Below are 13,387 nucleotides of genomic sequence, written 5' to 3'. Positions count from 1 at the left end.
GATCATGGACCATGTCACAAAGCTCGAATCATTTCAAATTGGTTTCTTGAACATGACAATGACTTCACTGTACTAAAATGGCCCCCAGAGTCACCAGATCTCAACCCAATAGAGCATCTTTGGGATGTGGTGAAACGGGAGCTTCGTGACCTGGATGTGCATCCCACAAATCTCCATCAACTGCAAAATGCTATCCTATCAATATGGGCCAACATTTCTAAAGAATGCTTTCAGCACCTTGTTGAATCAATGCCACGTAGAATTAAGGCAGTTCAGAAGGCGAAAGGGGGTCAAACACAGTATTAGTATGGTGTTCCTAATAATCCTCTTTCTGTTTCTCGATCATTCTATCACACATGCTATTCATACAATTTATACACACAATTAATAATAAAAACAAAATCCTATCAAAAGTAATATAAACAAAACCTAATAAGTTGTAAGAAAATGAATAGATCACAGTATATTTTGTCTGGTTGTGGCCTCTCTCTCTCCTCTCTCTCTTTTTCAAGCCACTGTAAAGTTTGTTCACAAACCTTTACCTCATCTAGTTACACCATATGGACCCGAACAGTATTTTTCTATTTGAGACTCGTTTAAAAGTAGCTGTATTCTGACCATTCGATTTAAAACAGCTGTGGGTGTTTCTCTTGTGTCTAAAGCAGGAGTTTATGATCATGTCATGTTTAAACTACTTGTGCGCATACAATTGATTAACTTTGGTCAGATTATGCCTTACAGTAATAGCATCATTTAAAGAAACAATGCTCATTGATGGATACAGTTGTATCTGCTTACCGCATCACTTTGAAGCACCCATACCTTGCTGACGCTGTAATTCATCCCAAAGAAATGTAAATACTCCCGTCCACTTTGACATAGAACAAAGATAACAAGCGCCATCTGGTGGACATTTAAAAACTACTACAACATATTACGCCACTGTGTGGCAATATGTAACACATACAGTCATGTTCTTATTTGGTTCAATATAAATAAAAACATTTAAATTACTTGTAATAGCACTTATATATTAGTGTTAATTTATATATCTATCTGTCTGTTCACTTGTGCGTGCTTACGTGATTCACACAATGCGCAGTGTCGCGTCTGCGCAATACCGGAAGCAAATAATTCCTCTGGAGATACAGCTACAGCTGTTCAAAATATCTGGCTAACAAGAATACCAAGAATACGACAAAAGAAACAGGTAAATAAATAAAAAGCAGAGATCCTTTCTGTAGTTTTCTATTAAACTGTATTTCCATCGGTTCAGCGCACTGGAATTGTATAGGTTCAAACACATAGGCCTGCTGTATCGTCAAATGGATGCAAAACATACACAACGTAAAATATGTTTTTGTGTAACGCGACACAATGTTTGAACTGTATTTGAATCCCTTTACCAAGCATAAGCAGGTGTCTTATGCCAGGTCGCTGTTGGCATCCCTTGAATGGAAGTGGAGAGGACCCGAGAGATGGGTCCAGAGAGAGTACTGCCGAACTCCGAGGAGGATCTGGTGCAGGACCGGCCTCTTGACACGGCTGTGCCGGAGGAATGGAGCGGAGAAGACGTGGAGGAGGATGAAGGAGGTGCTGGAGACGAGGATGAGGCAAATGGAGGCTATTATTATCAGCCTCTTAACCAAGACCCAGACGGGATGATCAACACACACACAGAGCCGTCAGAGGAAGGCACGGCCGCGGAGCAGATTCAAGACGTCCATGAGAGAATAGAGGTAAGAGATGTGCTAGTAGTGACTCGTCTTATCGTTTGGTCATATTGTGTATAGTATATTTTAACATGGTTTCGATGTTGTGCAGGCCATGGGTCTGTTCCTACCCCAACCTCCACCTCCTGACAGTGATGAAGAGGAGGACTCTGAAGGAGCTGCTGCTGCCCCGGGGAGTCATGCGTCCATTCCTATGGATGAAGGTAAATTTGTATTTGCATTTTAAAATGAACGAGTGTCATTCATTTTGTATTATTGGTTTGTGTTTATAAACAACCCCAACCAGTGCACTTATACAAATCTCCACCGGTCAACTAATAAGGAAGATAACAATGTATATAGAGCATTGCAACATATTAACTATACAAAAAACTCTGTTTAACAAATATTGAATGTGAAAGTTAGACTTACTTCTGCAGAACATATGTTTTGAAGAATTTCGAAACCAAACAACATTAACCCCCATTTACTTCTATTGTATGGACATGAAACAACAGAGACATTTCACTTTTGTGTTCCACGGAAGGAAGGAATCATAGACAGATTTTGAACTACACCGGGTGAATCAATAATTTTTTTATTTTTGGGGTGAACTATTCCTCAAAATAAAAGCATCCTAAATTGCCACTTCTGTGCAACATCCAGCCAATGCGGCTCATCTCCATATGGTCAGATATAAGCCTGTTCCTGTCTGGCTAACATCACATCCTTAAAGGGAAACTCAGCCAAAAAAGACAATTCTGCCATGAATTACTCACCCTTAAATTGTTCATACAACCCTGCGACATCCGTACATTTTCAACACAAATTAAGAGGTTTCATGAGGTTCAAGAGCTTTCTGACTTCCACCTATAGACAGCAACATAACTGACATTCTGTGTGAATCCTTCTCATTGTTTTCTCAGTTCATGTCGAGTTGGTGAAAAGGACAATGGCTGCCATCAATTTGCCGACATTGGGTATCCCTTCCTGGGCCCAGGACATCTCTGATGACCAGTGGAAGGATATGGTCCAGCAGACACTTCAGTCCAGACAAAGCTCTGCAGCCCTGAGACTGGAACGCAAGTGATGAAACGGTTTCAATATCTTCATCCACTACAAGACTTGCTGCATATACGTTAAAAAGAGCTTCTGACATGCGGTCACTCTGAAGACATTGAATCATCCTGTATGCCCCATAAGCTTCAAATCATATAAACTGGAATATGGATTGAAATTTACATTTTAAAGAACACCACAAAAACTATTTCAGCCTTGTCTGTACTTGAGTTATGCAGTGTTAATTATTTTAAGTTACTCCTAAATCCTATTCAGTTTTTGTAAAGTGGAACTATCGGTTGCTTTTCTTCAGCCATATAGACAAAAAATGCTGCATTAGTGAAGTGTTAGTCACATTTATCTGACGATTGTTAGACCAACACATGTATAATGAATGAGTAGTCATGCATTTCACACTGCTTTAGCAAACAAATGGACATCTCATCTTTTGTGTTCCTTTATTTTTGTTCTGTACATACATGAACATCTGTACAAAATATGACTTTCATACTATGTAATGCTCAACCTAATTAAAGTACAACATATGTACATATGACCTGGAAAGCAGCTTAAGATTAGTGTTGGATCGGGAAGGGAGAGGCAGAGCAAAGGAGCGGCGAGTGTGGAGACCCTTACTTTCTGAATTTCCCTCTACGTTCAAGCTGAACTCTGGCTGTCCACCAGTCGGGTTGATCTCTCGTCCCTCTAAATTTGAGATAGGGAGGGTTCAAGAGTGAAGTCACCTCTGATTGTTCTTGGAATGTTCTGGTCATTTAAGAGGCAGGTAGGGATGGCAATTCATGCTCTCGATTGCAAAGGCATTCCTGTCTGCTGATAGTCTGTGCTGTTTAACATCAAACAGCTGATGATATAAAGTCTACACATCTGCAATGCGTACTTTAGATTGTAAATGCACAAGTCAAAGTGTATGCACACGTTTGAGTGATGGGAGAAGTGTAACTGCGTGGAGGTCAGTGTGGATAACGGTGGGATTGTGCAAAAAGTGTTGTTCAGTCTGTTGGAGGAGTTAATGTTCTCTCACCATTGGAATGATAGGAGTAAATGACATTATGAGACAAAGATCTTAACAACAGAGAGGACATCATGCATCAGGATGGAGTCATACAAACAAACAGAATAAAAAATGTGGATGCCAATGAGGGGATATCGGAGGGAGGGCCAGGGTGCAATCATAAGCAATATACATGACAATATACATACACAAGTATTTGCAATGGTAACGCCAGGCTGTGGTTTTGCATATATTAAGCCTGGTAAGCAAGTATCTCTTTCATAATTGTGTGACCAAGCGCTACACAATCCTGCTCCTAACAGGACTATACACGTAATTTAAAAAAAATGTGCTTGGGTGCTTAAAGCACTTTTTAAAGCCTCAAATATGGAAGCAAATTGCAAACACCTTGCACAAGCTGTTTTGAAAATGGATGTTCATGGGTATTTGTTTAATAGGCATCACTTACACAATTACTTTTCACAATAAAGTGAGGATAAAGAATAAAGTGCATTCTGGAATAATGGACGTTTTCATTTTACTGGTGGCTGTGAACAAACCAGCAAATGAACCATGTCGAAAGCTTTAGCCTCTTCAAACTTCTGTATTGGCATGGTCTTGGGTCCCACAAATAATTTAAAGGTCTTGACAACTAACTGACTGTTGTAAAGCCAAGAGAGCCATTGAAAGTAAATCAGGGCTCCCCTTTGTAATTCTGTGATCGCTTTTGAGAAACTATCTTCAATTCGCATCTGTGATACAAAAACACCAATTTTTTAAGAAAACCATTTCTGTCATTTGTTTTCTCCATATTATCAGAAAACAATTGTCATTCTCATTTGGCAAAACTCTCTATGCTGAGTAAAACCACTCGGCCTGTTATGAAAGAGCAGCCCACACAGGAGCAGGAGATCCAGCACAGGGTCACCGCCTCCATTCTGATCTTGATTTATCTTCAGCAACATGATTCATTTAGTTCTGTGTGGCCCCCTTCGTGCCAAACACGTCAGAGAGAATGAATACATTTACAGAGGCAGTGAATGGCACAGGCTAGGAGCTCTCAAGCAGCAGAAAAATGGGATAAGAACATGCAGACAGATGCCTGGAGACATGGAGAAAAATAAAGTGGAGGAAAATAAAAAGACATACAAATGAGCATACTTTGATTATTTGGAAACCTCGTCTCTTTCTAACAATCCAAACGTTGCTGTCATTGTGAGAGGATCGGGACGTATGAACACGTGTGCATTTCTGGAAAGTGTTTGTGTGTGCGCATTTAGTTGGGACAGCGTGCATGGGAGCTCTCCACTGCTCTGTGGGCTGAATTGTTGCAGACAGTAAGGGAGGAAGAGAGGACGGAAAGAGGCCGAGGAATAGAGGGGTGGGTTACAGCAGGCGACAATTTTGGACCAAGACGAGAGGGACAGTTTAGGTGTGGTGGAGGGTGGCGTTGCTCCCCGGTCAGAGGGCTTCCTGGTTTGCCGTCAGGTACTCTTCTGCTCGCTTGTGAGCTTCCAGAGCTTTTATAGTATACACGTCCTGTGGCAGTTCAGACTTTCTCCTCATCAACACCTTTTCTTTCTTGATGTCTTTCATTCCCTAAAACAACGTGACAATCAGTGACAACAGGTGGGTTAAAGTGCAACGTTTATGAGTGCATATGGTCCATTTGGAGTACCAAAAAAAACAGTTTTGTTATTGTACCTGTGAAGCTTCTGACTCAACGGTCTTCTTCAGAAGTTGAATGTCCTCCACGGTAGGGGTCTCCGTCTCCATTGAATACAGGGGCATCCCTCCTGAACTTTCATTATACATCATATACTGCACGTACACACAAACACACCCACACAGTTTACACATCTACAGACATTAAGGTTTTAAACAATGACAGAACGTTCTCAACCAATAGACCGTTTCAGCAGCAACAACATAATCAAACGTTATGTGGCCCAAACGTAACATCTGGTAGACCTCCGGAAAGAATCAATAACTGTTGAGTAGTTTGAGTTTAAATATAAAATAAATTGTTATATTATAACCAAAGACAGAAAATAAGTAAACTTCAGCCCAGCGCGTTCGTCCAATAAAACAATCTATAGAACCTTGATTTTACTGTTTGTAGTCTTTTGTAATAAACTGCCATTTGTTAAATTTTAAGATTTTGGTTTAGTCTGACAATGTTAAAACTAGGGTTGATAATCAAAAATCAATTCCAATTCGGAACCTAAAGAAATTCCTCTAATCAATTCCTCTGTGTATTTTCAGAAATGTGCTTATGTTAACTTGTGATAAAGCACAGGAACCAGAAATTTACTATAGTATCATAATATTAACTACAGTTTAACCATGATGAAGTTAACAAATTGTAGTAATCAGAAAAACATCATGTGTTTATATACACAAAACGGTGCTCATAAATACATAAATATTTTTGCAAACCAGTCAATAAGAGGGCTAAATGACTATAGAGGTTGATATCTAAATGTTTTACATCCAACTGTGGAATCGAAACTGGCAATTGTTAAGAATCTAAATCGATAAGCAGAATCAGATTTAGAATCAATCAAATTCAAAGGATACCCAACCCTAGTTACAAAAGAGAAACAGTAACCCAAAAGGTAAGATGACAGAAAGTGACTAACCTCCTCTTGGGTTATACCGGGTCGAAGCTGGACCTTTGTACTCTGAGGAAATCCAAAGGTTTACGGTTAAAATCACACATATTCACATCATTGCTTGTCAGATCCTAATTAAACTAAATTCTCTGTGTTTGCCCTCAGAGCCCACACAATGCCGACTCGAGACAGATAAACTGTGATAATTACACTTCACGAGAGTAGTCTGGAGGTGATTAGAAAACGAAACAATTAACCACAATGCAGTATTTAACTAAAGCAGGTCGTTCTGTCACACAAAGCTTTAACAAATCAATGATAAAGAAACTGCTGCATGCAGCTTGTTTATTCAAATACACTTAAAAGGGTTCCCACTCTAAGCCAAATGTCAAATGCAGAAAATATACAGTAGATTTTCTAAACCGTATAGAAAAATTACATTTTGATAAATGCAAACAAAAATTTAAAGTGACAAACAAAAATCCCTGATATTCCATGACTTTGAATGTCTGGAATAGACCTTTTCAAATTCCATGATATTCCTAAAAAAAAATGACCCATGTGAGCCCTGGGTGTTTTAAACCGTTGTGTTTCCCCAGAAGGTAAAAGGCGTGTACCTGAGGGTTCTGTTTCGCCAGCACCTCAATTTTATGCCACATCTCCTCCCGTTCCTTCAGTTTATACTTCTCTCTGGGGACAGACAGGTAGGCAAAACAGTTACGAGAATACAATTCACAACAACTGGGAATACACGGTTGCATATGGCTGACCTGTTCACAAAAATTGCTTAGTACGTCTACAGAGATCTGAGCACACCCATCTATATTCTCTCTTTGACTTACTTTTGCTTCTCAGCCTTGTATTGCTGAGTGCAGTCATCAAATAGCTTCTGGTTCATCTCCATAAAGAGCTTCAATGCATTGTAGATAAGCCCGTGAATTGTCCTGCAGCAGAAAAGACAATATTCATAGTAAATGAACCAAAGAAACACTAACATGTGACAAATGTTAGTTTCATATATTTGAAAGGGGCTTCATTTGTCATAGGGAAAAACAGTGTGGCAGTACTTGTTCCAGTGACTCTTGGAGTTCTTGTATAGAGCAGGGAACATGATAGGCAGGATCTTGGCAGCGTTGTCACTGATCAAGCTCATGATGTACTCATTGTTCCAGTAATACAATGCTCTTTCAGCAACCTGTAGCAATTAACATAGAAACAACCACATTAACATAGAAACACTTAACCGAACATCATATGACTACAGTATATAACATGTCAGATATGCATATTGAATGTGTTAAAAACTGAAATTATGTTCTATAATTCTATTCTCTCACACAATGCCTTAAGCTTAAACATCTTAAAAAGTCACATTCGGGTTTTGTAAGAATTTCATCATACCTGAAAGTGTGGACTTGACACACACTTGGCCAGTTGTCTAAACAGAGGCTCCATAACTTTAACAAATTCTGAGGGTTCGATGACATCCAGGATTTCCTCCAGCTCGTTCAGAAACATCACTTCCTTAGGACTATGGGTCTTGGGCCAGAACTTCAGCAGACCCATGATCACCTAATGTAGATAAAAGAGGAAGGTATGAGAGACGGAGAGGCAAAGATGGCTCATATTTAATCATTAAAAATGTATATTAAAATGGTGTGAGATCAACCATAAATAGGGAAGTCATATGGAAAGAATAAAAAAATGAATGTGCTATTAATAATGACAGGAAACTGCAAAATATGTCAAGGTGGTGCGGTCTTACCGGCTCAGTGAGGCTGCTGTCCTTTTCCAAAAACTGCACCACACAGTAGGCCAGCTAAAAGAACGGTAAAAAGCCAAAGATCAGAAAAACTTGTAATATATTTGTTTTGCAAATAAAATATATTAAATTAATGCTAATTAATAAAAGGTATACATTTTATATTATGCAATTACATTTAGTCATCATAAGTCTCCAGCTACGTTTTAAATTTGATACTGTGCAAAGAAATGTGAGATTTGCCCTTTGGAAAGAGTTCAATAAAATGTGTAAAATGGCAAAGAAATCAAATGGTCAAAATTTTGTTTTATTAAACCAACAAAGCTTGTAAAATGTTTTGCTTGTAAAATGTAATTAGGCTGTTTAGAATAAAAAAACTTATTTTAGAATAAGTCACTTGGTTTATATTTTATATTATATTTTAATTACTAGAAAAAAGTACATTTGTGACCAAAAATTTAGAAGCATTTTCGGCATTTTCCACTATAGCAGGGCAATGGCTTGTATGCTGATGTCAAAAGTCAGACAAATGTCCTGAACCTTTGTGAGCATACCTGTGGGTGATGGACGCTAAGAGACTTGACTTTGTGTAAAGGCAGTAGTACTCTGATGAGGAACATTTTGTGCTCTTCTTTCAGTGGCAGGGCAAAGCCATTGATTATGCTGCGTGAAGAACATGAGACTGGTCATGTGACAAACAGGTTCCCTCAGTTCAACAAAGAGTGAAAAGACCTCCTCTTTGGTTTGTCATGGCAACACTGACACTGTTCCCACTCACCTTCCTAAGATTTCTAAGAGCTCAGCAATTCCATTGTGATGCTCCGTCTCGTATATAAACCTAGAAGATTAAGGACATCAGCTCAAGGTCATGCGAGTCGCTTATTCTTGAAAATGAAAAACCGACAAATGAGTCAGCGACGACTTGCTTCTACGGTTTATTTACATACGGTTCCCGTAAGGCTTTGATCAATGACACATTTCATATAGAGTGTGAGTGCTTGCCTGTAGAATATGTTGTTTATCTGCCTACGGATGTAAGCTCTCAGCCCTAAGAACTTTCCATAGATCCTGTGCAGGATGGTCTTCAGGAAGTCCCGTTCTCTTGGGTCTTCACTGTCAAAAAGCTCCAGCAGCTGAAAATGAATAAAGTGATATTAAAGCAAGTCTAGGGATGCTCCTGTAGCTCAGTGGTAAGAGCATTGTGTTAACAACACAAGGTTGTGGGTTCGATCCCAGGGGATTGCACCTACCTATGTATAAATGTATAGGATAATGCAATGTTGCTTTGGATAAAAGCGTCTGCCAAATGCATAAATGTAAATGCTCCAATGGCTCCTGTTAAACTGTTCAATGACAGCATTGGGATATGTTCATGAAATACAAACAAAATCTCTTTCTGTGTAAACTCTGACCCATTCTAACGCTAACTTTCAGAACTATTTAGATACAAATGTATTTTAAAGTAAACCCACCCAAGCCAAAAACATACAATGATATTACAATATATTATATATACAGTATATTACCTTGTTTTAAGTCCATAAACTGCTAACAGTAATACAAATGTCTTTATTCTGTTATTTTTCACAACACATTGTATAAAAACTGAGAACAGTTCTTTGATTCGTTTAAAACTAATAAATAATACCATTATATGGGCCATCCTGTTCTCTAAGCAACCTTTCAAAGTAGCATAGTTATAACCCGCTGCGCATGCTAATAATTTTCATGTAGGGATCAAAGTGTAGCATCTGTTTTACTGAATCCACTGGTAAAAAAAGCACTTTTTAAATTCAGGAACCAGATGGCCTCAGTTTCCTCAACAGTGTGTCATCTCCTCTGACAGTCTGCTTGCGAGGATAAATTTAATGAAGTTATGTGAAAAAGGCTACTCACCGACATTACAAACTTTTGGTCGATGTATTTTTTGGCAATATTAGGCTGGAAGTCCGGTGACTCCAGGAACCGTAAGAAGAATTCATAAACCAGCTGAGGGAGGGAGGCAGTGAAGATGAGATTGTAAAAGGAATCGATTGTTATACATAATTCATGCATCAGTCAGAAACCTCTCTGCCATAAAAACAACAAATGGTTTTGCTTCTGCTACAAATGGACATTATCATATCAAAATGTTGACGCTGGTCCAAAAACAAGTGGAGCTGCTTCAGTTTATTGCTGACTGTATACAGGCTACCTTCATCCTATGATGGGACCTCATAAGCAATTGAAATGGAACAATCTATTTAGGCAACCTAAAAGTCATAACATAAAATAGCCTTAATCAGATTTTAAAAATCATCAATTCTTTTGGTTTTGAATGAAATTATTATAAAAAGAATTGGATTAGCTTGGCAAAATGCATTGTAGTGTTGCCTTTCCGATAAGGAACAAATGTTCATTTGGTCAATGAAATAGTTGGAAACATATGAGCGTTTTAATCCTAGTGAAAGAGTAACATCTCGGTTCGAAGCTCCATACACACCTGCAGGTGAGGCCAAGCTGCCTCCAGGGTAGGTTCATCCTCTTCAGGGTCAAACTCAGCTCCTGTTGGGTTGGAGGAGGGTGGCAGAGTCCTGAACAGGTTTACAGAAAACTGAAAAAAAATATATTAGCTGTCAAGGACACGGACAGAGCAAGAGGCCATTTTAGAAAAATTGCTGCTTGACCAGTTGATGGGATTTTCCAAATATGACCACAAGCCAGGGCTAGTCAACTGACTAACATTTAATAACGCCTTAACATTTCAAATACGTTTAGAGACTTTAAGAACGGTGTGCTTTAAGAAATGTACGTATTTAGATACCACATCTTTGAAAGTCCAAAACATTGCTACATTTAATGGGCAACAAAAGTCATTCCTGAGGCTCATAACGATACTGACGTCTTATAAAGTGATTTGATTATTATATATTCGTCAATCCACAGCTACAGACAATTGGTTTGCACATGCGATAGTTCATGTCTTGTGCACTAGAAAGTACCTGCAGGAAGGGTACACTACGTGAACAATTGTCTAAGGTAAGGGAAAACTGTGTTTTTATTACTGCATTCATTATGTACAATTTCAAAGGCTAAATTTATGAAAAAACAGCTGTTCATCTGCCTCCACAACTCGCACTTCAAAAGATCTGCACTTCTAAGTGTGCGGGTCACATCAATGCGATTGGAATTCACAAAAAGATGAGATAATAGTGTTCAGTTTTTTGCACAAATCAATTGATTCGCTTTAGAAGATGTCAGTTCAAAGTCACAAGGGGCAGGGATTACTTTTGTGCTGAATGTAGTAGCGTTTTTGACTTTCATTAATTCAACCAAATATCTTCATAAATATGTTCTTGAAAAAATAATGCCACCCACATCTTGAACTGGGGGTAAGTAAATTGACAGCAATTTTATTTTCACGCATCAAGGAATATAAAATTAAATTGAAAAGACAATATTGCTTTTATTTAAATAGTATAAAAATACTGGATGCCATTTGTGTGTGCATGCTTTAATACGTGACCTTAAAGTAACAAAAACAGTATAAAAGGAACAAAATGCAATAAATAACAGAAATACAAAATAACAGAAGAAATGAGGATATGGTAAAATACTGGCATCCTCGTATCCTATTTATACTTTTGGAATCTGGCCCTCAAAGAAAAGTGGTTGAAGACCCCAGAGTAGGGCTGGGCGATAAATCGATTTTATCGATTAACTCGAGTTTGACGTTTAAGGCGATTTTTTTTTATGAAAATCTGTTTTCTCTTTAACTTCTATGACCGACGCTCCAGAGTGTTCACACCAAACGCGAGTTGCGCGAATAAAACGCGCTATTCGCGAGTAGTTGGACGCTTGAACATTTTGAGTTTACTCGCTTCTTTCACGCGTGTAATTCGTGCATTTGCGTGTGTAATTCGCGCCATTCATGAGTGAAATACGCGTCATGGGAGGGGCTTCTGGCAAGCCGCTCTAGTCTAATTGCGACATGGATTTTGTTGAGAGGGTAGCGGCACACCCAGACACTGATCCACTTCAGTGGTGGAAGCGTCACGAACCAAACTTCCCAAGGCTCAGTAATCTGGCCAAAAAACACTTGTCTGTCCCTGCTACAAGTGCCCCATCAGATAGGCTTTTCAGTGTGGGAGAGGGCATTGTTACATGTAACCGGGCATGTCTCAAGCCAGAGGTAGTAGTAGACAGGCTTGTCTTCCTGGCTAAAAATGTGTAAATGAAGAATGTTGAAACTAAAGTAATGGATGCAGATGTTTCATTTTGTTTACAATTTCAGGGATTCAGGAAAGCTGTTTAAAGTTTTGTTTGCACTTTATGAATACCTCCGCTGTATGTATTTTTGTACAATCTAATTTTGTCATTTTTGTTGCATTTATTTGACCAAAAAGGGACACACAATTAAATTATTTATTTATATTTATATATAAGTTATTTTGAAGGTGCATTGTGTCACTGTAAGTTTGAGGTTATTAGAAAACTGATAAGCTACATTTTCACTGTTTACAATGCCAGGGCCTGCCATCTCCTTTACAAGCATGTTTTAAGACTTGTTTCCTGTTACACTTATGCTCCAATGGGAAATTTAGATTAAACTGTATAAAGGAAAATCAGAACACAATTAAGAGTACATTTGTTTTGAGCAATTTCTTTGTTAGTTGTAGTTTGTTTTTAAATAGAAAAAATAAATCGATTAAAATCGAAAATCGGGTTTGGTGTGAAAAAAATCGGAGAATTTTTTTTTAAGCCATATCGCCCAGCCCTACCCCAGAGCTATAAGCCATTTAGACACACAGCAATATTTTTCTTTTTATTGCACGTCCTTAGAACGCATTGATAACAGTAGTATAAATATGAACATATAGTATTTGCTTTAACACCTCTCTTGAATCCCAGTGATCTTTACTATCAAATCTGCACACCAAAAATGATCCAAAAGCCTTAGTTATATATGTCGTTCAAACATAACTTTAAGCATCAAAATGTCCTCCTCCCCACTGTGGATCCCAGCATTAAATATGTATGACCTCAAATATCGACTCCATCTGAAGTGACAATCAAAGATAACATCCCGATCATTACTCTTGTCCCAAAATGGCTTACGGGAAGGACAGAAACGTGACAATAGCGAGAGCTGCAGAGGGACGGATGATGCAATGTGTCTGGACCACATTCACATATAGTCTAGTGTCGCCTAACACCTCCAAACACTATAAGGGAGAGGGAAGCTTAC

General features: G+C 38.5%; 2 protein-coding genes across 5 annotated transcripts in view; one reads left to right on the top strand and one right to left on the bottom strand.

The window, feature by feature from the left end:
• Positions 1-941: 941 nt before the first annotated feature.
• Positions 942-3,825, top strand: mea1 (male-enhanced antigen 1). Of its 4 annotated transcripts, none has more exons than XM_079473610.1 (4): positions 942-1,210; positions 1,411-1,739; positions 1,825-1,936; positions 2,639-3,825. In XM_079473610.1, exons 2-4 carry the CDS (start codon positions 1,455-1,457, stop codon positions 2,800-2,802), a joined length of 561 nt encoding a protein of 186 aa, XP_079329736.1. In that variant the 5' UTR covers positions 942-1,210; positions 1,411-1,454; the 3' UTR covers positions 2,803-3,825. The 4 variants fall into 4 exon arrangements, with proteins under 4 accessions (XP_079329736.1, XP_079329737.1, XP_079329738.1 ...); XM_079473611.1 differs by having other exon boundaries at positions 1,075-1,210; positions 1,434-1,739; positions 2,639-3,332; XM_079473612.1 differs by having other exon boundaries at positions 1,075-1,210; positions 1,420-1,739; positions 2,639-3,332.
• The window catches only part of ppp2r5d (protein phosphatase 2, regulatory subunit B', delta), a 29,285-nt gene continuing 19,112 nt past the window's right edge, over positions 3,215-13,387 (bottom strand). Inside the window, exons 5-17 of the mRNA XM_079473608.1 lie at positions 10,643-10,753; positions 10,057-10,149; positions 9,163-9,293; positions 8,939-8,998; positions 8,715-8,823; positions 8,164-8,217; positions 7,800-7,970; positions 7,466-7,593; positions 7,241-7,342; positions 7,016-7,088; positions 6,426-6,467; positions 5,488-5,604; positions 3,215-5,382 (exon numbers count right to left, since the gene is read on the bottom strand). Coding sequence (XP_079329734.1) covers positions 5,245-5,382; positions 5,488-5,604; positions 6,426-6,467; positions 7,016-7,088; positions 7,241-7,342; positions 7,466-7,593; positions 7,800-7,970; positions 8,164-8,217; positions 8,715-8,823; positions 8,939-8,998; positions 9,163-9,293; positions 10,057-10,149; positions 10,643-10,753 — 1,329 coding nt within the window. The 3' untranslated portion in view covers positions 3,215-5,244. The remainder of the gene's footprint in view (positions 5,383-5,487; positions 5,605-6,425; positions 6,468-7,015; positions 7,089-7,240; positions 7,343-7,465; positions 7,594-7,799; positions 7,971-8,163; positions 8,218-8,714; positions 8,824-8,938; positions 8,999-9,162; positions 9,294-10,056; positions 10,150-10,642; positions 10,754-13,387) is intronic.

This window comes from Barbatula barbatula (genome assembly GCF_947034865.1).
Source record: "Barbatula barbatula genome assembly, chromosome: 14".
Lineage (NCBI taxonomy): Eukaryota > Metazoa > Chordata > Actinopteri > Cypriniformes > Nemacheilidae > Barbatula > Barbatula barbatula.
This window is presented reverse-complemented; position numbering and strand designations above follow the sequence as displayed.